This window comes from Drosophila elegans, unplaced genomic scaffold, assembly GCF_018152505.1.
Source record: "Drosophila elegans isolate 14027-0461.03 unplaced genomic scaffold, ASM1815250v1 contig_149, whole genome shotgun sequence".
NCBI lineage: Eukaryota > Metazoa > Arthropoda > Insecta > Diptera > Drosophilidae > Drosophila > Drosophila elegans.
In genome coordinates, this window is record NW_024545513.1 from 6,416,704 (window position 1) to 6,437,143 (window position 20,440).

The window sequence follows — 20,440 nt, forward strand, 5'->3', positions numbered from 1 at the left end:
TTTAAAAGCTGTGTGCGAATGGAGAGATTTCAAATCAAAACGACGGGAAGTGGAAGTGGTCAGCACGCATACGCCGTGTGTGCAGCTGTTGCAGTCCGACATGACGTCACAGATTACGCTACGGATTACGGCCAACAATAAGCTGTCTTGCGACTTCTGGCTGCCACTTTGATAGAACTTAAAAAAAAATCAAGTGTCTAAAATATGATAATATTGGTATCACTATTTGCACTATCATGCTATCACGTAGGGCAAAAAGGGGTTAACGAACCCTCGCCAAGTAAACAGACAAATGGTAAAAATAAATAAATAAGGCGTCTGACGTTTATGTACCCTTTATTGTAAGTACCCTTTATTGTAAGTATGAAGTTTAATAAGGATTAAGAAATAAATACAAGCTTAAAGTTCTGCAAAAATAAAAAGGGGCAAAAATAGCCAAAACATAAAATCGATGAGGTCTTTATGATCAAAACAAAGAAATCAAATATTGCGATATTAAAAAAAAAGTTGTTAAAGCTCCAAAAGAAAAATACCTTAATCCCTTAAAAAAAAAAACAATAAACCAAACAAAATTGTCTAGTCTAAAGAACATTATTTAAAGATTTCTTGAAAGATACGATTACAAATGCAAAAAATGCAGATCATGTATTAATATTTCAATGTAATGCCGTAAAGGTAACCCATTATCATTAATGGTTTGTCTGAATGCGAATTGCATTTCTATCTTCCGGGAATCCCACTGTTAATTTGCAAAAGATTTTCCACATATTTCAAGAGCCACACATTATTTATGATTATTTTTGTGTGAAATTCGCAAAACATTTGTTCATACTCTATGGCTACCAAAATGTTGATGATGGCAGTCCCAAAACAGTTTCGTTGTGGAGTTGCATAATCGAAAAATCAAAAAAACAATCATTATTAGTTGTGCCATAACGGAGGCAGCAGAAAAGAAAATAAACAATCCATCGACTTATCGATACAGACTTTGCGTTGCGTGATATCAAACTTAGCATAAATGAAAGTAGAGAAACGAAACTCCATCGGAATTGCCACATAAAAATGCGTTTCTACAGAATTTGTAAAACTAGCACAATGAAAGGTATAAATAAACCAAATTCTCATCTTACCTGATATACCAAAATATTGCTAAAATATGGTTTGTTGTGAAAAACAATTTAATTTGTAAAAAAACTATATTTAAAAAGCTTCGGCCATTCCATTTAAGAAATATTATTACACAAATTATATATTATAACTAAAACACTGTGAACAAACATATCATTACAAAAAATATTATATTGTTAACGAACTTCTTATATACGTGTATGCAAACAGTGAATTTTTTTGAATTATTTATGTTACAAATGTATTGATATTATTATTTATATAAAAAATATATAGCATTTACAAAACATAATAGTTTATGATGTCTGCGCTTTAATGTGGCTTTTGACTTAAGTTGTGAAAAAAACAGGTGTACTGGTGTACTGATATTTCTTCAAAGTGCACTCAAAAAAAAAAGAAGGAGATTACATGTCTAAGACAGTGAGGCAAGAGTAAGAGTTATCCCAGATCTCCACAAGCTCACTTGTCCTTGCGCAGCTTCTGGCTGGACAATTCGATGGCGTCCAGCCAGAGCTTGAGTTCCTCGGGCTTCTCCGGTCGCTGGGCGGTCTCCGGATAGGTCTTCAGCACCTCCAGCACGTTGCAGTTGGTGATGTTCTGCTTGGACATGGCCACCGCCCGCACAAAGCCGTCGGAGAGGGTGACGAACTGTTGCTCCAGGTAGATGGCCTTGTCGTCCCACCAGACCAGCTTGGTCTGGATCTTGTACGGGTGGAAGATGGGGATGGTGCGGCGGTAGCGCACGCTGCTGGCTCCCTGGACCGCTCCGCCGCGGCGCTCGCGGATCCGCTCGTACAGGCCCGTCAGCGCGTAGAAGTGGAAGCGGGCGAAGTCCAGCTCGCGCAGGTACCGCGCATTGTTCATGTGCCGGATGAAGATGTCCACGTCCTGCGATGTGCACAGCCCGTAGATCGTCGTGGTGTCCGTCACCTTGCGCTTCCGCTGGAACAGCCGACCCGCGAACACCGTGAACACGCAGCGGATGAAGTAGTTGACATCCCAGATCACGTACAGGATCAGCAGCACCACCAGCCACGACATCTCGGTATCTTTAGATTTACTCTGTTCCCACTGGAAAGACTACAGGGAAAACACGTTAGTGACAGCGAAAGTTTCCACTACACAGCACAAAAAAAGGTGGCATAAACCATTGATTGCAGGCAAAAGGTAAAGAAATATTAAAAAGTTATGTTCATAATTTTGTGATCGATTTTAAAAACCCTTATATATTATTAAAAGCTAAGACTAATATGCAATGCAATTTTCAACATCTCTTCAAGCTAAAGTTTATTATGATAGTATTTTAGAGTACTGAAAAAATAAGAATATTTCTTTAAGCTTGAAACAATAAAAAAAATAAATTTTCAAAAGCAATTTTAAATAGTTTACTTGACGGAGTCGCATTACATTATGTTGCTTATATGATTGCTGACCAACAAGACTATTAAATTCTATTAAGATAGCAATATTTTAAAATTTAATCAAGCTATGACAATATCAACAAGAATGTGGCATTGATTTTTCTTAGTGCATCAGACTTTGGCGCTGATTTACCGGATCGCCAAAGTCCGTTGCCGCGGGAGTCAAGTGTATGGGTTGACCCCTTCGCCAAGCAGCTGGAAATACCAATACCAAAACAAATACATACATCTACTTACATGTGCAGTCGGTCGTTCAGCTCAGCCAAACACACTAACAAAAAGCGGGACGAGCGGCGAGGGCGGTACAGGTGCAGGCGGCAAAATCGGGCGGAGCGGTACGCGACAACACAACCGTTGACTAAGCAAGGCCACAGACGACTGAAGACCGCAGATTGTAGACTGCAGACTGTAGACTGCAGACTGTAGACTGAAGAGTGCCGAAGACGACGCAACGCCGAAGCAGAAGAAAGCAACATACTCGAAAGTTAGCCAACCTAATCAGTGTTGCCGACTGTAGACTACTAATTTAGCTAAAACCTGAATATAAAACATAAACTAAATCATATACAAGAAAGGTATAAAACTTACAAATTATTAACTTATGAGGAACACCAATTTAAAGGTGTAGTGCATTATATTAATCTTATTCGGCAACTAAATAATACAAAAATTATGAATTTTAATAATTTTTGGTTTAAATAAAGTGTGAGATTTAACCAGGCTAATCAATACAAAAAAAAATACAAAAAAAGTATATTATTTATAGATAAAGTTAAGTTAATAATATAGTGATTTATCAAACAGATTTAATATTTAACTAAAATACATTTTTTTTTTAATTTTTAATGAAAGTCAGAAAGTAGCCAACTCGACAACACTAAAACACAAGCAGCGAAAAGAGTGGAAGCGATAATGAGAAGACAAAACGATAATAAGGAACAGAAAATGCTGATAGATTGGCTATTTTAAAGTCAAAACTTAATGTTTTTAAAAGAAAATAATAAATAAGGCCTTTTAAATACTAAGTAAAAAAACTATCAGTTAAAAGTAATACGACAATAAAATGACAAATAATACAAATTACTGAAAGTAAAGTACCTTTTTAATTACTGTATTTTAACATTGTTTTTTTTTTTAGCCAACCAATTACTTGAACATTAGTTAAACGGATACTAGGCGTATACGCAATATAAGCATTCTATTAGTGAAGTAAATACATATGTATGTATTTAAAAACTAAAACGTAGTGAAGTAACCAGTTATATTAGCAACGGTTGTATTAAAGTAAATACTGTTATTAACTAGTGAAAACAATATCACTGGTTGTCTTGTGACTTCTGTAAGCTACTTTACAAATTTGTATGACCCATAGATGTCAATTTTCGACAGTTAACGAGAGCTAACCGCAAAAAGCTATATTAAATAGTTGATTTAGCTACTTTTCGCAAATAATTATGGTCAACACTGGAAAAAGCCCTTTTATTTTCTTCTCTTTGTTTCTTTTGTTTTGTATTTCTCTATTTCTTCGCTCACCTGTAAAGACAATCCCACTTTGCCTAAGCAATCGATTGATTCCGATTCTCACTGCTATTTTCTGATGTGTGGGAATCTCTGTTGAGTCGTAATTAGCAAACTTACAGGTAAACGCGTAAAATTATAGCTATTCAAAAAGTTGACTACTATCGGTGTAAACACTAGCCATCGAACTACGATCACCTGGCTCTTTTTAAACTGCAAATTATCCGAATAGACAAAGTCTGAAAGGGCCGCTGCTGAAAGTTCAAAATGGGTGTTTAACCATCACTCCAGCAGGTGATTAAAAACCTTAAAAAAATCAAACCGAACTTCCAATGTTTTAAGAATTCTATGGATATTTTTTTAGCCTTTACATACATACATATGTGGAAATTAGTGGCAGGCCTGTTACTACAAAATAAATATGCAATTTTGTTTCGATCAGAAGAGGTTCTAATTAATCTGTATTTCACTAGACAAAAATATAGAACAGCTTATTTTTACATTTGGTCCATTATTTTTTCTTTTGATTATCATTTAAAAAGCTTTCCAAACATTATTGTTTTAAGTTTATCCGAAGAATGAAACTTTTGTTTTCTCACCAACTTTTTTGTAGCCTGCTTTCAGGCGCTGAAACCAAAGGCCCAAGAATATCTCTCGTTCGGTTGTTTCTTTTTACACTCTTCTCTTCATTTTACTAAACAATCATTGTACATCATAATTTACACACTTTGGACTACCAAGGATTTTGTATTTGTTTTTTTTTTTGTTCAGGGGGCGTGGCTAATTTCTGGGTAATTATACAATACATTAGTTAAGGCCAAAAGAGGGCGGGTTTTTTGTTTTTCAGACACTTACATAGCTTATAATTTACACATTCCACGGGCACACTTAGGAATTTTACATTAGCACACACACATACACACACAAGCACGCGAGGCAAAAAAAAATGGGTTAATGGGAGTTTCCGTTTCCGGTTGCGCAACCGCTTTCCCTTGCGCTTCCGCTTGCGGCGATTCCAACGATTCGAACGATTCCAGTCAGCAGCCGCTGCGCAAATTCTTGCTGGACATCTCGTTGTACTCGATCCACTTGGACAACTCCGGCGGCAACGAGGGCTTCAACTTGAGGCAGTGCGACGCCGCTGCGGCTGTGGGCGTGGCAACCGTCGTCCCTCCGGTCGCACTATGTCCGTTCTCCGCCAGTGAAGTGTCCATCGCCGGATTGCTAATCCCACCCAACGCCGGCGTCGTCGATGGGGCAGCCAGCGCTGGCGATAGCGATGGCGACGACGTCGCCCGGAATCCGTTCGAGGAGGTCCTGGGCAGGAGTTCCGCCATCACCGCCTCCATGGACACGTCGATCACCCGCTGGCGGCAAATCGCGATGCAGTGCACGAACTTGTCCGACGGACGCACGAAGCGGTGCTCCATGAACAGCGACTGTTCGTCCCAGTAAATTATCTGAAAAATTGGAAGGGTATCAAGATTAACAATGGAATATACATATATAAATTTATACTGCTAATTTAAAGTTAATACTTGATAATCTGGATTGTAATTAGCAAGTTAGCTAATATGTACATTTTATATGAAATTTTAGTGCAAAGTGTACTTAAAACTTGTAAATATTTTAATGGCCAAGTTAGAGTTTAAACATTTACTAACAAATAAATCTCCGCATAGCAGATAAAAACGTTTTATTTCAATAGGGAGAGACCATTACTTTACAGGTATTTTGAGCTGCTTAATTAAAAAAAACAAAATATCTTTACATTTAACTTTTCAAAAATTCGAAGTTTAAATAGCGAAAAATGTAATCTTCTAAGAGTTTGATATTTTAAATGCGGGTAAATTGCGTTTGACGTTGTCATAATAAACATGGCTGAAAAGCCATGTTAACTTTAGAGGGCTTTTTGAATGGTAAGTAAGTAATAAAAATGTTATTTAATTTTTTCAGAAACGTCAAATTTTAAGCAATATAAATAATTATTTTTCAAGTACCATTTTATGCAAGAAAATGCATGTTATTGACATTTTCTGCCTAAACACTCACCCGCGACACTATGTTGAACCGGTGAAAGGGGCGGATGAAACGGCGGTAGCGGATGGTGGCCGCCCCCTGGAAAACGGAACCGCCCATTCCCGTGATGGTGCGGTACAGATTGGTCCGCTCGTAGAAGTCCACGCGCGCGAAGTCCAGCTCCCGGAAATAACGAGCGTTGTTCATGTGGTACAACAATGTGTCCACATCGTTGGTGAGGCACAATCCTAAGGAGAGTGTTAGAGATGAGGGATTAAGTGAAGTTACGATAACTGAAGGGAAGATTATACTAGGAGAACCCACTTGTGTCGTTAGAAAAAACCATAGTTAAGATATCGATTTCTATAAGTTTTTCAATTCTTGCACTTGTATAATCTATTTTAAATAGCCACGCCAATTGCAATCGTTATATGGTAATCAACAACTCTAAAACAAATGATTGCTTTCATAAAATAAATAAACTTCAAATAGAATGTAGAGCCAACACGGCGTATGCGTGATAACCTTTAGAGCCATCTTGCTGGTACTTAAACTTTATATGGTCCACTCTATTTAAAACCAACTTCAGGGTCGTACAAAATATAATTATGCACTTTTCAAGCCTTAAATCATTTGTTTGTTTTGTTCGTAAACAAGTTTCTTTTATTATACGACTGCAACAAAAATCGATTGTGGTAATAATTATCTTGTGTTATTTATTTGAAGCTAAATTATTAGTTCTAAGTATGATATGGAAAACTTTATAATATTTTTAGCTTGAGAATAAGAAGTTTTAGATACATTGAATGTATATTTATTTAATGAAATTGTCAATCAATTTTATAGACCTTTAAGACTAATTAATTTTGAATATATCAGTTTCACTCTGAATTCAAAGTGTACTTACATAGTTTTTTGCAATTTCTGAAGTACTAAAAGCAATTAAATACAAATTTGTAATATATTTGTATTACATTCATTTCACTTTGAATTCAAAGGATTCTTCATAAGTATTATATTTATGAGCAATTAAAATTAATGTTTTCTTGTCAATCTGTATACTTCAAATGTTTAATATTATTTTCCGTGTAAAGAACTCTTGAAGAAATTAAAATGTTACAATTAATTAAGACAATAAGCTGATGAAAATTCTGAGTGTATTGTAGAAAGTCGGAATAACAAAAAACTTGACCACTTCTCTCAGTGCATGACCATAAATGGGCAATGCCAAAAGCCTAGACTGCAATTGGAATGGCTGTGCCTTTGTTGTCTATGGGTATAGGGATAAAGGATGTCTCTATTGTTACTCCAAAAGATTAGAGATCTTGGAGAGAGAGAGCTTAGAGCTTGCAGCTTGCAGCTTGGAGTACTCACCGTTCACAGTGGTGACGTCCAGGATGTGGCAGCGTCTCTTGACGAAGCGCGCGAGCAGGACACAGAGGCACATGCGCAGGAAGTAGTGGAGCTCCAGGAGCCCGTAGAGCACGACGATGGCCAGCAGGAGGCTCAGCGTCAGGTAGCACATCTGCTCCATGCTGATGAGTGGTGCTGAGATGGGCGGACGGGCGGCTGGGGGGCGTCTTATGTGGTATATGGGAGCGGGAAGCGCTGTAAGTGGAGGAGTCTGGATGAGCCGACGGCTGGCAATCAAATTGTCAAATGATTGCAATTTCATTAGAATGCGGAAGCGCGAAGCCAGCAAAGTGCCCGAGCTGGGGTTAAGGGTGAGGCTGCCGGCGTGCGGGGGTTAAGGTTATGGGGGTGGTTTTCTAAGCGCGGTTCAGGTCCTGGCTAATCCGAGATGCTGAGCGGAATTAGGTCATGTTTCTTAACCATCAGGTGATTCAATTGGCCAGGACTTGCACACGAAAGCACACACACTTCACACAGAAAAAATTAAGAACACTTTCTTTCTTAGTACTTGTACTGAAAATCCATTGCTTGCTTGTTTTTACAGTTTTTTACTTTGTTTTTTGTTTTCAAATTTTAAAAACCCCTCAAGAGGTATCCCCAAATTATTGCTGTGTAGCACACTAGCTAACACACACGAACACAAACAGACACTCGCGCGCGACCAGGACAACCCCTAATTTGTTGATTCGTCGCTCGATTCATGGCCAGGACATTCGGACATTGGGACATTGGGACATCGGGACATCAGGCCACCCGGCCACTTTCAGTTACCGCAGCCACCGCCACCGCCACCGCCAACGCCAACGCCCCACCCCGTACAATTTTCGATGTTTTCCAATAACAGGAAAAACCACTCGCACGCGCACACACCAGAAATTATTACAATTACAAAAAACAAACGGCCTGCCAAGAGGTGTTTCTGTTCGAAAATGTTCAAAAACGGCCAGGAAATGCCAGCGATGCGCCTATCGCAGCGACAACAGCGCACTGAGACTGAATCGCTTTTTTGGCCAAATCCAAATCCGTCCGCTTGGCGGAAAGTCCGCCGCAGCCTCTGCCGCCGCCTCTGTCGCTGTCGCTGCCTCTGCCGCTGCCCCTGCCTCTGCCGCAGTCGACGCCTGCGCAGCTCCTCGCAGCTTTCGGGTCGAAAAGCTTCGCTGGCTAAGGGTTGAACCTGTTGCCTCCGAACACCCGGCACACCCCACAAATATTGGATACCCATTATGGGCCGAACTCGGAACACTAAGATATATGTGACGGGGGGAGATGGGAAACATTATGGCGATTAGTATTTGTTAGGCAAAAGAGGAACTAATAATAAATGAACAAACAAGTATATGATATACAAAGACTTTTTTTTCTTGCACACCTTAAAAGTAATAAATTTGGCTATCATGGAATTGTATGTCTTTTGCAGTTCGTCTTAACTAAAATCAATAACATGCTTTGAAACAATTAACAAAATAAATATATAATTAATAATATATCCATTTCTAATATATTTAACGGGTAAGTGCAGAATCTCTCATTCGACCCTCGTGTGGAATCAGATGTTTTCAGGCAGAACCCAGGGGTATATTGCATTTGAGCACACGTTTGTAACATTCAAACTGAAAAAATGCAGTCATTAAGACGGTAATCGCTGAAACATACACCCAAAACTAGGTACTAATTATTATTTTTCCATTATTAAAATACAAATTATCTAAGCCAATACAATGCTTGCGTATGCTAAATTAAGTATAATTAGGTGGCTGTAATACTGTATACTAAATATACATATTAGTTGGGGATTCTTACGCCACTTAAGGAAAATTTCCGGTTTCGCCTTTGAGTAAACTAAAGCCAAGGGGTATATGATTGCCATGTTCTTAAGATTGGAATTCCAAATCAATAAATACAATTATATAACAAATTAAGACTTTCGATGAGAGAACATCGAAATCCAAACTCCCAAAAAGAGAGTATTAAAATAAAGGAATACTTTTTACAGTAAAGGGTAACTACCACGTCCCATGGGTTTTGTATATATTCCTCTCAAGACTGCATAATGAACTGCACTGGCAAATAAGAGCAAAGTCTTTGAGTTGTTATTTGATCGAGACTGAAAACCCACTTGATTTCGATCCGAAGTTTTGATTGCAGTACCTGTGAGATGCCACGATACTCAAGATTCGCGTATCTCGAAATCCGCAGAGATGGCCTTTGTTCCGCCGGCCGGGGATTACGGGTGACCCTCTCGAACGGCAACACAAATTAGCTGGCTGTAAACACTAGCGGGGCACACGCTGAGCAAATACGGGAAGTTTGCACCCATAAAAATAAAAACAAGGGGGAAAAATCGAAGAAACTATTTAAAAGCCTGCTTAAAAGCCAAGTCATTCGCCCACAGGTGTGCATTGATTTTTCGTTTCTCTTTATTTTTAGCTTAAACAAATTGAAAAGTCCAAGCGCGTTAAGCTTTAAACTAGAATTTTCGTTAGTTTTATTTGTTGTTACTGCGGTTGTTGTTCTTGTTGTTCTTGTTGTGGTTGTTGTTGTTGATAGTTGTTATTGGTTGTTGGGCTGTTTGTCCTATCAAACATAATTAGACAAAAGTGATTAAAGTCGTAAGTGCTATGTACAAAGTGTGTGGGTCTCTCTCTTTCCGCTGAACAATTGATATAGGAACCCAACATTTGTTCCATATCCTTGCCTTATCAAATATATATATATATATTTATATATCCGGTTTTGTTTATAGGTATATAACACAAGTTAGCACAACGAACGTTTTCTTTTTTTTTTTTTTTTTTTTTTTTTTTTGGGGGGGAAAGGATCGATTTGAATAGAAGCATATAACTATGTGTGGTTTGTAATTTATATAGTTAATTAAGATTAGACATCAGTATTTATATATGTACACTATGCGTTGCCGTTTGGCTTTTGAATTTAGGATAAGGAATAGGTTAAGGTTGTAGTATGATTAACTGAATAACAAAAAAAAAATAGGTAAATCAAGATTTATCGGGCAAATCTTTTGGAGCAGTTGGGGAGACATCTGGAGTTTATAGACTAAAGTATATATATATATATAAAGCATGACACGGGCTCGCCTCTTCCTCTCTCTCTATCTCTCTTTCTATCCTCTGTCTTCCGTTCTCCATCGCCATCTCCATCTCGCTCTCTCTCCTGCACTCCTGTTCGCAGTTCGCAGTTCGCTTGCTCTGGATCGGATGGTCCACATTGATTAATAAGGCATACAAAACACACAGATTTCGACTCGCCACTTGGTCAACACATATTCCTCTCCGGTTTCTCGCTCTCTCTCTCTCTCTCTCTCTCTCTCGCGCTTTCCTCAATCTTACAAAACTAATCCTGGCTGGACCACCAGTCACCAGTCCCTTCGCATCTATTCCATTCTTATCTATATCGTTTTTTTTTTTGTTTTTGCAGTGTATCCTAAACATTCCGATGAATCCCTTCTCACGAGGTCTTTTGCAGTGGCAGGGGAGCAGAGCAGCAGCAGAGCAGCAGCAGCTCCAGCAATCCGATTTCGTTTCCGACTCCCAATCAGCTCCTCAGTTGGCCACCACCCGGCACAGCTCCTCGACGTCGCAGTGCTCCACGCTCCTGGCGAAAGTGCGACGCAGCGTGGCCAACGGACAGAGGTCCTTGTCCTGCGGGCACTGGGGCAGGCGCACCACTCGCTCTTGGTGCAGCACCAGGACCTGTGGCTCCTCCTTGTCACAGCTGCAGGCGGGGATTGGCCATTACACATATGTTACTTTCCTTATGCCTACCCCGTTGCAACACTTACTCGTAGCGGAGGAAGGCCAAGTTGGTCGCGAACGCGTCGATCTGGCTGGTGCGCCAACGACGCTCGCTGGCAAAGTGCTTGTGCGTCAGCGGCTTCTTGTCCCGGGCCAATCCCAGGTGGGCCAGCAGCTTCAGCAGCGTTCCCGAGTGCGTGAAGTATAACGTGGCATTGGCACGACGCTCCTCCTTCTCCTTCTTCTTCTCCGAGGAACTGCAAATGAAATGGAATGCAATTAGTTGGAGATTTACACAGAGAAGAAAGTAGAAGAAATGTAATAGAAGTAAGTTTCTATTTAGGATTTTCGTTCTATTAAAAATCACTTACAAACTGATGAACAACCTATTGAAGAACTTCCATAGACACACAAAGTGGCTTTAACTAAATATTTGACATTGACATGTTTATCTTGAAAATGAAAATGACTTTGCACGATTTAGCTGAATGTATTGTAAAAAACCAGATTTGGCTGGGATTTGCATTCAAAACTTGTTTACTGTGCTCGCTTGAAAGATCAAGATCAAGATGTTCACTCAAATGGACGCATAGCTCATTTGAAAATCTACATAACATATTTCCATTAAATGCAATATTTTAAATATCAACAATACGTTTGCTCCATATGTTTTAACCCTTTGGATAGTTGGATTTAAGCTAAGACGCCACTCACCCAATGGCCGCAAACATGTCTGCGATTGCCGGACAGGCAATGCGATGGGTCAGCTCGTAGCCGTAGCCATCGTTCCAATAGTACTCCAGATCCTCGAAGAACTCCAACGCCTCCAAGGCGGCCACATCGAAGAAGTTGCACCACACGGAATCGGTTGCGGATCGGGAACTATAGCTAGCGCTATGGCTGGAACTAGAACTGGAACTAGAACTGGAGCTGGAGCTGCGAGGCGGACGATGCCAGGCCGTCTCGAAGGCGCACACCGTGTACATGAGCTGCACATCCTCCGGCCGGAGATCCGGCAGGCGGGTGCTGCTCCGCACCTGCTCCACTGCTGACTGCATCTGCGGCTCCGCGAGGAACCTGCGTGCGTTGACCAAGGTTTCGGGATTCTTATCGACGTCTGTTTTCCACTTGCCACAGCCCTTATAGAACTGCAAGGACAGAAGATCGAGAGGGCAATCAGTCAAGCTACTGGACATTGAAGCTATCACTTATAACAATACATAACAATACTGGTAATAGAGATACAACTAAGTGCTATGCCGCGAATCGCTTTCTCTACCTGGCGTGGGGCTGTAGATGGCCACCGTGTTGTCCACAAAGCCCACCGCCAGCTGCACCTTGTAGGCGTGGAAGGACAGCCAGGTGGGATGGCCGATCTTGGGCCCGATGAAGCCCTCGTTCGTGCGCAGCACCTTCTGCACGCGTCCGTCCAGCGAGTAGATGCCGATCTTGGAGGCGTTGCCGCATGCCACCGTGTCCGCCAGTTGGTGACTGGCAATGGCCGTCACATCCCCGCCCGCCTCCCACTCGTGCAGCACGCGTTCGCACACGCCCACACCCACGCCTACGCCCACGCCGCTGCCAAACTGCGATTGGGTGGCCCGCAAGTCCGACACGCTGATCCGTCCCTCGGTGCAGCCGGAGACCAGGACCGTCTCGTTGGCCCGCAGGCTGGCGTGCAGCAGCGGCGCACTGTGGCGCCGCAGCACCGAGATGCGGGCGTCCTGCGGCGAGCAGCGCTTGTCGAACAGCAGCACGCTGCCGTCGTCGCAGCCGGCGAGGATCACGTCGGAGCGCATGTTGGGCAGGTAGGGTGCCAGCACCCGGACGCACGCCTCGCTGCGTCCCAGCGGAATATCGGCGAGCTTCAGCTCCCGCTCCACGTCCCAGATGCGCACGAAGCGACAGCCGCCGCCGCCTATCACCAGGTGCTGGCTGCACTGCTGCCAGGCGGTCACGATGCTCCCGCAGCCGCCGCTTCCACTGCTCATCGCATCTGATCCCGCGCCTGCTCCCTTGCCAATGCTTCCACCGCTGCGCTGGCGGTAGCCATGCTGATTCACCTGACCCAGGGCCGTCCAGGCGGTCACCAGGCGAGCCTTGCTGGGCGCATCTTCGGAGCCTGAGCTGCCGCTGGTGGTGGGCGGCGAGGAGGACTGCCACACACGCACCACCCCGTCCTCGTGGGCCACCAGATTGAGGGCCATGTCCTGGGCGTTGATGAACTCGATGCTGCTCACGCGGGCAAAGGGGGCGGCGGCGGCGGCGGCGGATGAGCCACCTCCTCCGGTTGGCAGTCCCGACTTGCGCGGAGTGCTGCCGTTGAGCGAAGAGGACGAGCCCGAACCGGATCCATAGCCCGAGCTGGAGCCCGTGGTGCTGACGCCGCCCAGGGCCTCGGCACCGTAGGTGCGCACCGAGTTGTACTGGAAGTCGTAGACCAGGACCTTATCGCGGTAGGCCACCGCTATCTGCGGCTCGTACGGCAGCAGCTTGACGATGGAGGGCGTGAACTGTGTCTTGCGGTTCCACACGCACACATCGTAGCCGAAGCGGTCGCTCTGCTCCTGCTGCTGGCGCCGCGCATGCCGGCGCACGAAGTCGTTCCGCAGGAAGCGCGACCTGCGGCGCCGCAGCTCCGCCGAGTTGCGGTCCACCGGGAAGCGCTGGCGTCCCTCCTCCGCCGCTCCCTCGGCGCTGCTGTAGCGCTCCTTGCCCGGCCGCGTGAAATAGGAGATGGCCCACGGGATGAACTCCGTGAGCACGATGGGCGTGAGGCTGTGGCCCGGCTCCAAGTACTGGTTGCTCTCGCTGCCGCTGCTGCGCGCCGAATGGGTGCTCTCCCGCGGTCCGCTGGGCAGGCCCAGGCCTCCGGCGCCTGCCGCTCCCCGGGAATAGGCGGGTGCGCCGCTGTCAGTCTCGTCGTTGATGGAGCTGGTGCGCAGCTTGCGCTGCAGAATGGCCTGCGGATCGCCGCCGCCGCCGCCGCCGCCGCCGCTGCCCGAGAGCCGCAACTTCTGGGCCCAATGACTGGCGCCCGAGGCAGCTGCTCCCACGGGCGGCGATTCTCCGGCCGCTCCTGCTCCGCCGCCGCCGCCTCCTCCTCCTCCGCCGCCGCCACCCAGGTAGTTGACCCGTGTGTTCGGACTGGGCGGCAGGCTGACACTCAGGCTGCTGCACTTCTCCGAGGCCGTGGCCATGGTGGCCTCCTTGGCGGCCATGATGGGGCAGAGGGCGGTGTCCCGCACGTGGTCCACGATCTCCTGGGCAATGGCCGCCACGCGGGGAAACGGATCCTGGGCCAGGTTGCAGATGCCCAGCCACAGTTTGGTGAAGATCGACTGGAAGGGTATGCTGTTGGTGCCCGCCGCAGTGCCGCCGGCTCCTCGGCCGCCCGAGCTGGCGCCGGAGCCACTCTTGGAGCGACCCAGGGTGTTGCCGCCGGACGAGCCCGCTGCCGAGCTGGCGGTCGAGGCTCCGCCCATGTTGGATATCGAACTGGAGCTGGCCCCCCGCCGCATGGTCACGTGCCGCTCCAGGCTGTGCGTGGAGGAGGTCAGATCCCGCGGATCGCCGCACATCACAAACGAGGCGGCAGCGGCGGCGGCGGCGGAGGCGTGGCCGCGCATATGCTCCGCCAGGTAGACGGCCACGAACTGCGACTCGAAGAGCAGGACCATCCACTGCAGGGCGGCGGCCAGTTCCATGCGCACCAGCGGCGACATGTCCTCGCCCACGGTCTCCAGCATGGTGATGGCAATGATGCGATCGATGTTGTTCGCCTGCTCCTCGCTGCGGTCCGTCACCGAGCTGATGAACGTGCCCAGGGCGAAGACGGCGGCGGCCCGCACCTCCGGAATGGCGTCGCGCAGCAGGACGTAGAGCTTCTCGTGCGCCAGGTCGCGGGCACCCGACCAGCGCGCCTTCTCGAAGTTCTGCCACAGCATGCCCAGGCAGATGGCCAGCCACTGGCGCAGCAGCCAGCTGCCGTCGTTCAGCTGCTCCAGGCAGATGGAGAGCAGCGGGCCCTGCAGGGCGCTCGTCTGGCCCAGCAGGAAGTTGTGCACGATGGAGGAGAGCACGAAGGCGGAGAGCGTGCGGTGCTCCTTGGAGACGGCGGTGTCCTGCAGCACGGACAGAAAGTACTTGTACTCCTTGACCAGGTCCACCTGGCAGCTGGGGTCCACGGCCAGGATCTTGGCCCAGATGAACACCAGCACGGGTCGCAGTTCGCGCGTCGAGCTCTGCAGCAGCTTCAGCACGTACGGGAAGATGCCCACGCCCAGGGCGAGATTGACGGCCCAGGGGCCGAGGTCCAGGAAGCGGGCCAACAGCTCCAGGGCCCGCAGGCGGTGCACCTGCGACAGCAGCACCTGCAGCACAATGGGCAGCTGCTCCGGCGGCGTTCGCGACTCCGACTCGCTGTCCAGCCAGACCTGGAAGGCCGTGAGCTGGTGCTCGAAGAACGGCAGCTGGCGGTACGGGGCATTGTGGTCGAGGATCTCGGGCAGTTGCTGCAGCGCCAGGTCCACCACCAGGTCCCAGGCCTTCCACATCGGGTGGCGGTAGCAAGGCGGAAGGGCTGGCAGCGAGACGGGGGTGCAGTCGTGGCTGCGCAGGATGCGTTCGGCCAGCAGAAAGTTGCGGAACAGACTGGCCACGAGCAGGTCCTGGCGGAACAGGCGCTGGAACAGTTCGCGCGGCAGCGTGTTCCAGGCTATCGTGTCCGTGATGGCCGTGAAGATCCAGTTGAGCTCGCCCATCATGGTGCGCCGATCGTTTACCTTGCCTGCAGAGGGGATATTAAGTGGTTAGGAGTCTGGCGGGGATTAGCTGGGTGGCGGCGCAACCTCACCTGGTATCTTGTCGATCAGCTCGCTCTGGATGCGCGGCACCATGCCCAGCTTCTCCTGCATGGCGTACCACTTGAGCGCTATGTTGATGGGCGTGGTCAGGCAGCTGGTGAACAGATCCGCCGGCAGCTGGGCATTCATGGGCAGAATCTCGTTGGCCGCACAGGCGGCCAGGTGTATGCAGTTCTTGTAGCTGACCAGCTGGTTGGGCAGCTGCACCTGCTGGCCGCCGATGCCGCCGATGCCGCCGATGCCCACGTTGGCAGCGCTGGCATTGGCGGCGCCACCGCCACCGCCGCCGGCCACCTGCTGGACCCCGCCCCGCTGCTGGGCGGCGGCCAGGGCCTTCTCCAGCTCGTGCTCGTGCTGCTCGGCGTACGGCTGGAACGAGTTGATGATGATGCCCGCATTGGAGCAGTCGTACACGTAGATGGAGGGCGCCGACATCCATGTGATCAGCTCGAAGATGCTCAGCGGTATGTACTGCGTGAAGGTCTTGTTGAACACCCAGATCTCGCCGTTGGCCGTGGGCTTGGGCACCCCATGGCCGTTGTAGTGGAACAGGATGCGTTCGCCCTTGGCGTTGCGCCGCAGCGAGGTGCACAGCTTCTTCACGTCGTCCACGGTGGGATCGTGGCACTTCTTGTAGCGGGCGCGCGGCTGCCAGCGCTCGTACTGCATCTGCAGGTTGCTCCCAATCAGCTCCATGGCCTTGGGCGGCGACACGGAGCTGGGATCGATCCAGCACTCCAAACGGGAGCACGGCTGGATCTTGACCACGTCCGGTGGGTCCACGCCGATGTTGAGGCACAGCACCAGGGCCACGCTGGCCGTTTTCATGCGCTCGCGGATGCGCCACGGCTGACGCTCGTACAGCATGGCCTGGATGCGCTCCTTGTGCCGCTTGGTCTGCAGCGACAGGGGGCAGCGGTCGTCGCGCAGGCGCTCCCCGAAGCATATGCTCTCCGGCGGCGGCAGGGCCGGCAGGCCCTTGCTCTGGATCTCCTGCATCAGCAGGCGCAGCGAGTCGTCGCGCGGCCACTCCAGGCGCATGGTCTTGATCAGGTCGCGCAGGCAGCCCAGGGAGTACTGGTCCGGGCCGTCGGCCGCCAGGATGTCGGATATGTGCTCGACGTGCTGCGTGATCAGCAGCAGGGAGTGGTCCTCCCGCTTCAGGCTGCGCACCAGCTCGCGCAGGTCCTGCTGACTGCTGGCCATCTGCTCCTCCAGGGCGGCCGTCTGGCAGCGCTCGATCTGCTCCAGGAGCTCCATTATCAGCAGCACGGGATCGTCCCAGCGGCCGCTTAGGTAGCTTTCGTGCCGCTTGCGAATGAGCGAACTGAGCGAGCTAAGCGATTCGGCTGACTTCGCCTCCTGGCTGGTGGACACCTGCTGGTCCGCGACGCTGCCGTTGCTGCCGCTACCGCTGCCACCGCCGCCGCTGCCGCTGCCGCTGCTCTCCTCGACTGCGACGGCGACCGCGGCAGAGGCGGACTTAGCGCGAACGGCACTTGCCATGATGTTTTGCGTCGTCTTCTTTTGTTGGTTTTCGTGGGGCGGCGAGCGATTTCCCGGAACGATTACGTCTCCGCTGCGGATCCAAGCAGCTGAAAATCCCCCCGCGGGGACTCTAGCACATAACCCCAAACACTTTTCGCACTTCCTCCTCGCACTCCGCTCCTCCTCGCCGCTTTTCCTTTGCCCTTCCTCTTCTCCTTCTCCACGTTTTCCGCCTACGGATCGCGGCCCATTTCCCAAATACGGGTGAAAAGAGCTCGGGGAAAGCACGCCGCCTGGCCAAAATAAAGTGCGCACCACTTGTCCGGGTTCGCGTCAGTTGAGCAACAGAAATAACCAGGCGGAAATACGCATTTACCGCTTTTTACACTTATATTCGCGTTTATTATTTAGTTTAATCGAATTATACGAGAAATAGAGGTGGAGAAACATCGACAGTGTTATCGGTGACATCGATGTTTTCGAAGATTCGTGTTATCGATAGCCGCGGTATTCAAAACTGCGTTTTAACGATGTTTGGCAGCTCGTCATCGCTGTTTTTCCATCTGTAACGATTTTCGCCTCTGTTCTTGCACTGTTAACTTTTCACTCCAGTTCTCTCACACCCTCTGTTCAAATTCTCATGTAAAAATCAAAACAATGTATTTTAACTCAAGAAACGAAAACATTATGGTATATTAACAAGAAACCTTAAAAGTCAAAAATTCGTTTGTTTCTGTGATTGAATATGTGAACACTCTACAGTTTGGCATAATATGTATGTGAATTAAGCACAAAACATAATTTTTGTTCCAAGAACTTCTTTGCTTTGTTATTTCTCTTAAAATATTAAAAATATAAAATGTTGGACGTTAAGCTAACATATGAAACGGTTTAGGAGATAAAGCCGTCTTTAATTATATTTCAAACATCGATGAAGCATTGATATTGTGCGCCAAAAATATCGATGGCACAAAGCCGGCAGGGCGTCATCGAGTTTTTAAAATATCTATTAAGCAACTGATATCCCAACAGATCTGTTAAAAATTAACGTTTACCTAACATAAATGTTAATTTGGGTGGAAAAGCATCGATAGTAGCATCGATTGTCAACAATGTCCTAAAAATCGATGTTTTGCCGACATCGAGGTTTTTCAAATATGGTAACACTACTATTGGTGCTGTCTTTTTAATGGTTGGCGTAGCCATATAATTGCATAGCCAAGCAAGGCGCGAAAATTAAATTTCTTTCGCTTATTACTTTTTCATGTAAGAAATCTATATTCGACAAGTCATTGTAGTTTTCTTTTCAGAATAACCACATTGATAAGTCTTTGTTTTCTTTGCGTCTTTTTATTGTTCATGACAAAATTATATCACAATAAAAATGTGAATAATAGTTTAATAGTAAATTATTTCAGTTAAAGTTTTAGTAATGTTATAATATGAAGGAAAACTCACCCTTAAAACAGGATCCTCGTGCAATGGCGGTGGATAGCGAACAGAATGGATACGATGGCGGCCAAATAAACCTGTAGCGAAGCTCTGAGCACTTTTCAGGGTTCTCTGCGTGGCCGTATATTTGAAGTAATACCACTCCGGGCTGTAGAGGTCCGGAAGTAGGTCCGGAAAGCGGTGCTGCATCCGCTCCGCCAGTTCGATCAGCTCATCCTCGCCCTCCGCCACCAGTAATTTCTCATCTTCGGTGGCATTCAGGTGCTTCCAGCTCCATTGACGCAGTTTTTTCAGTTCAGCAGAGCAGATAGGCGGCTTTCGTTGATTTAAAATGAGATTCTTAATCTCTTCGAGGCGATTTTGGGCCTGGAGAATCACGGATTCGCTGGGATTTCGAGTTCCATGACGGATTATGGACCAGATTCGAGTCGGGTGGCAGCCTTGTGTGGCGAAACGGGTAAAAGAAACGGTTAACAAAAGTCAGCTGTTTCAGCAATCATATGCAAACGGTTACAGTGGACACCAGTTGGGAGAACTGTCGCCTGTTTATATTATTTATTTTATCCAAAACTGTAAGCAAATAAATATTGTTGATCTTTTAGTTTTAAACGCTCTAAGCTATCGAAGTAAACAAAAATATCCGAATTAAAAAAATAAAGAAGATATAAAAATTTTACAAAACAAAATAAAAATATTGTCAATTAAATAATAACAGCACTTCTCTTTTAAAAATGTTGTTAGGCTTTAATGCACGGATTCTGAAAGAATTAAATTGCTAAGAACCAGCGTTGTTTTGGTTGATTTACTGTATCGAGCGTCTGTCTTGCGTCAGCTGACCCAACAGATGTTCGGCATGCCCCAGCGGGTGCCCACTGTACCTGCAGTGCAAATATACAAACCGGCGTATTGAGGCGGCGTTTCGTCGTAATTGGCGATCGCCCTGTACGGCGTCTTCGTGGACAGTCTGCCCTCGACATCTGCACGTTTGAGTCGGCGGCACTCCCCCTTCCCCTCCTCCTCTGCCCTCGACACGCCCACAACGAAACACAGCAGGGGGGTCAACAAAAACAAACAGTAAAATCGGTTTAGCATTTTTCCGGTGGGAAAAACTTGTCACGAGATTCAAAAGCTGAGATTTGCGGAAAACGAAGTCAAAACATGGAGAGCGGAAAATGTGGAAATTGGCACGCGTCACACAGATCGAAAGACAAGAGCAAAAGAAAACTGGTAACAAAATAAACACGAAAGGGAAAACAAAGTGACAAGTGTGGGAGTGCCGAAACGTGGCAACGCTGCCGGGGGAGGCGGGAGTCTGGCAGCACCACCACTGCCAGGGCTGTCGGAAATAACCGTTTGAACAGCTCGATGGCGGCATTTTTAAATA

The 20,440-nt window shown here is 47.0% G+C and overlaps 4 protein-coding genes and 1 long non-coding RNA gene across 8 annotated transcripts; 1 reads left to right on the top strand and 4 right to left on the bottom strand.

Annotated features, from left to right (window-relative positions):
- Positions 1-1,177: 1,177 nt before the first annotated feature.
- LOC108141271 (protein THEM6) lies at positions 1,178-2,948 on the bottom strand. Of its 2 annotated transcripts, none has more exons than XM_017264549.2 (2): positions 2,777-2,948; positions 1,178-2,208 (listed from the first exon to the last, which is right to left on the bottom strand). In XM_017264549.2, the coding sequence occupies exon 2, from the start codon at positions 2,167-2,169 to the stop codon at positions 1,588-1,590; it is 582 nt and encodes a 193-aa protein (XP_017120038.1). In that variant the 5' UTR covers positions 2,170-2,208; positions 2,777-2,948; the 3' UTR covers positions 1,178-1,587. The 2 variants fall into 2 exon arrangements, with proteins under 2 accessions (XP_017120038.1, XP_017120031.1); XM_017264542.2 differs by having other exon boundaries at positions 2,787-2,946.
- Positions 2,949-3,077: 129 nt separating this feature from the next.
- Positions 3,078-4,569, top strand: LOC108141289. The gene is made up of 2 exons (XR_001774225.2): positions 3,078-4,189; positions 4,248-4,569. It is a non-coding gene; the product is annotated as an uncharacterized LOC108141289 (long non-coding RNA).
- Positions 4,570-4,732: 163 nt separating this feature from the next.
- On the bottom strand, positions 4,733-8,723 carry LOC108141248 (protein THEM6). Of its 3 annotated transcripts, none has more exons than XM_017264532.2 (4): positions 8,370-8,723; positions 7,461-7,694; positions 6,120-6,334; positions 4,733-5,527 (listed from the first exon to the last, which is right to left on the bottom strand). In XM_017264532.2, exons 1-4 carry the CDS (start codon positions 8,719-8,721, stop codon positions 5,105-5,107), a joined length of 1,224 nt encoding a protein of 407 aa, XP_017120021.2. In that variant the 5' UTR covers positions 8,722-8,723; the 3' UTR covers positions 4,733-5,104. The 3 variants fall into 3 exon arrangements, with proteins under 3 accessions (XP_017120021.2, XP_017120000.1, XP_041566689.1); XM_017264511.2 differs by having other exon boundaries at positions 8,383-8,473; XM_041710755.1 differs by having other exon boundaries at positions 8,389-8,451.
- A 1,175-nt stretch (positions 8,724-9,898) lies between these two features.
- LOC108140830 (multiple inositol polyphosphate phosphatase 1) lies at positions 9,899-20,287 on the bottom strand. Its single transcript, XM_017263829.2, has 5 exons — positions 19,956-20,287; positions 19,063-19,496; positions 11,966-12,399; positions 11,299-11,508; positions 9,899-11,231 (listed from the first exon to the last, which is right to left on the bottom strand). The coding sequence occupies exons 1-5, from the start codon at positions 20,146-20,148 to the stop codon at positions 11,060-11,062; spliced, it is 1,443 nt and encodes a 480-aa protein (XP_017119318.1). The 5' UTR covers positions 20,149-20,287; the 3' UTR covers positions 9,899-11,059.
- Positions 12,284-18,234, bottom strand: LOC108140792 (regulatory-associated protein of mTOR). The gene is made up of 3 exons (XM_017263791.2): positions 16,107-18,234; positions 12,531-16,040; positions 12,284-12,399 (listed from the first exon to the last, which is right to left on the bottom strand). Exons 1-3 carry the CDS (start codon positions 17,620-17,622, stop codon positions 12,392-12,394), a joined length of 5,034 nt encoding a protein of 1,677 aa, XP_017119280.1. The 5' UTR covers positions 17,623-18,234; the 3' UTR covers positions 12,284-12,391.
- Positions 20,288-20,440: the final 153 nt, after the last annotated feature.

Bases quoted from the DNA above. Each gene is read 5' to 3' on its own strand.
- LOC108141271 (XM_017264549.2), bottom strand. From the start codon at position 2,169: ATGTCGTGGCTGGTGGTGCTGCTGATCCTGTACGTGATCTGGGATGTC.
- LOC108140792 (XM_017263791.2), bottom strand. From the start codon at position 17,622: ATGGCAAGTGCCGTTCGCGCTAAGTCCGCCTCTGCCGCGGTCGCCGTC. The intron at 16,041-16,106 runs GTGAGGTTGCGC...TCCCCTCTGCAG, and splicing joins GCTGATCGACAAGATACCAG to GCAAGGTAAACGATCGGCGC.
- LOC108140830 (XM_017263829.2), bottom strand. From the start codon at position 20,148: ATGCTAAACCGATTTTACTGTTTGTTTTTGTTGACCCCCCTGCTGTGT. The intron at 19,497-19,955 runs GTTTGTATATTT...TCGCCACACAAG, and splicing joins AACGCCGCCTCAATACGCCG to GCTGCCACCCGACTCGAATC. The intron at 12,400-19,062 runs GTGAGTTTTCCT...CTGTCCTTGCAG, and splicing joins ACGAGGATCCTGTTTTAAGG to TTCTATAAGGGCTGTGGCAA.
- LOC108141248 (XM_017264532.2), bottom strand. From the start codon at position 8,721: ATGGGTATCCAATATTTGTGGGGTGTGCCGGGTGTTCGGAGGCAACAG. The intron at 6,335-7,460 runs GTGAGTACTCCA...CACTCTCCTTAG, and splicing joins GGACGTCACCACTGTGAACG to GATTGTGCCTCACCAACGAT. The intron at 5,528-6,119 runs GTGAGTGTTTAG...CCAATTTTTCAG, and splicing joins GGTTCAACATAGTGTCGCGG to ATAATTTACTGGGACGAACA.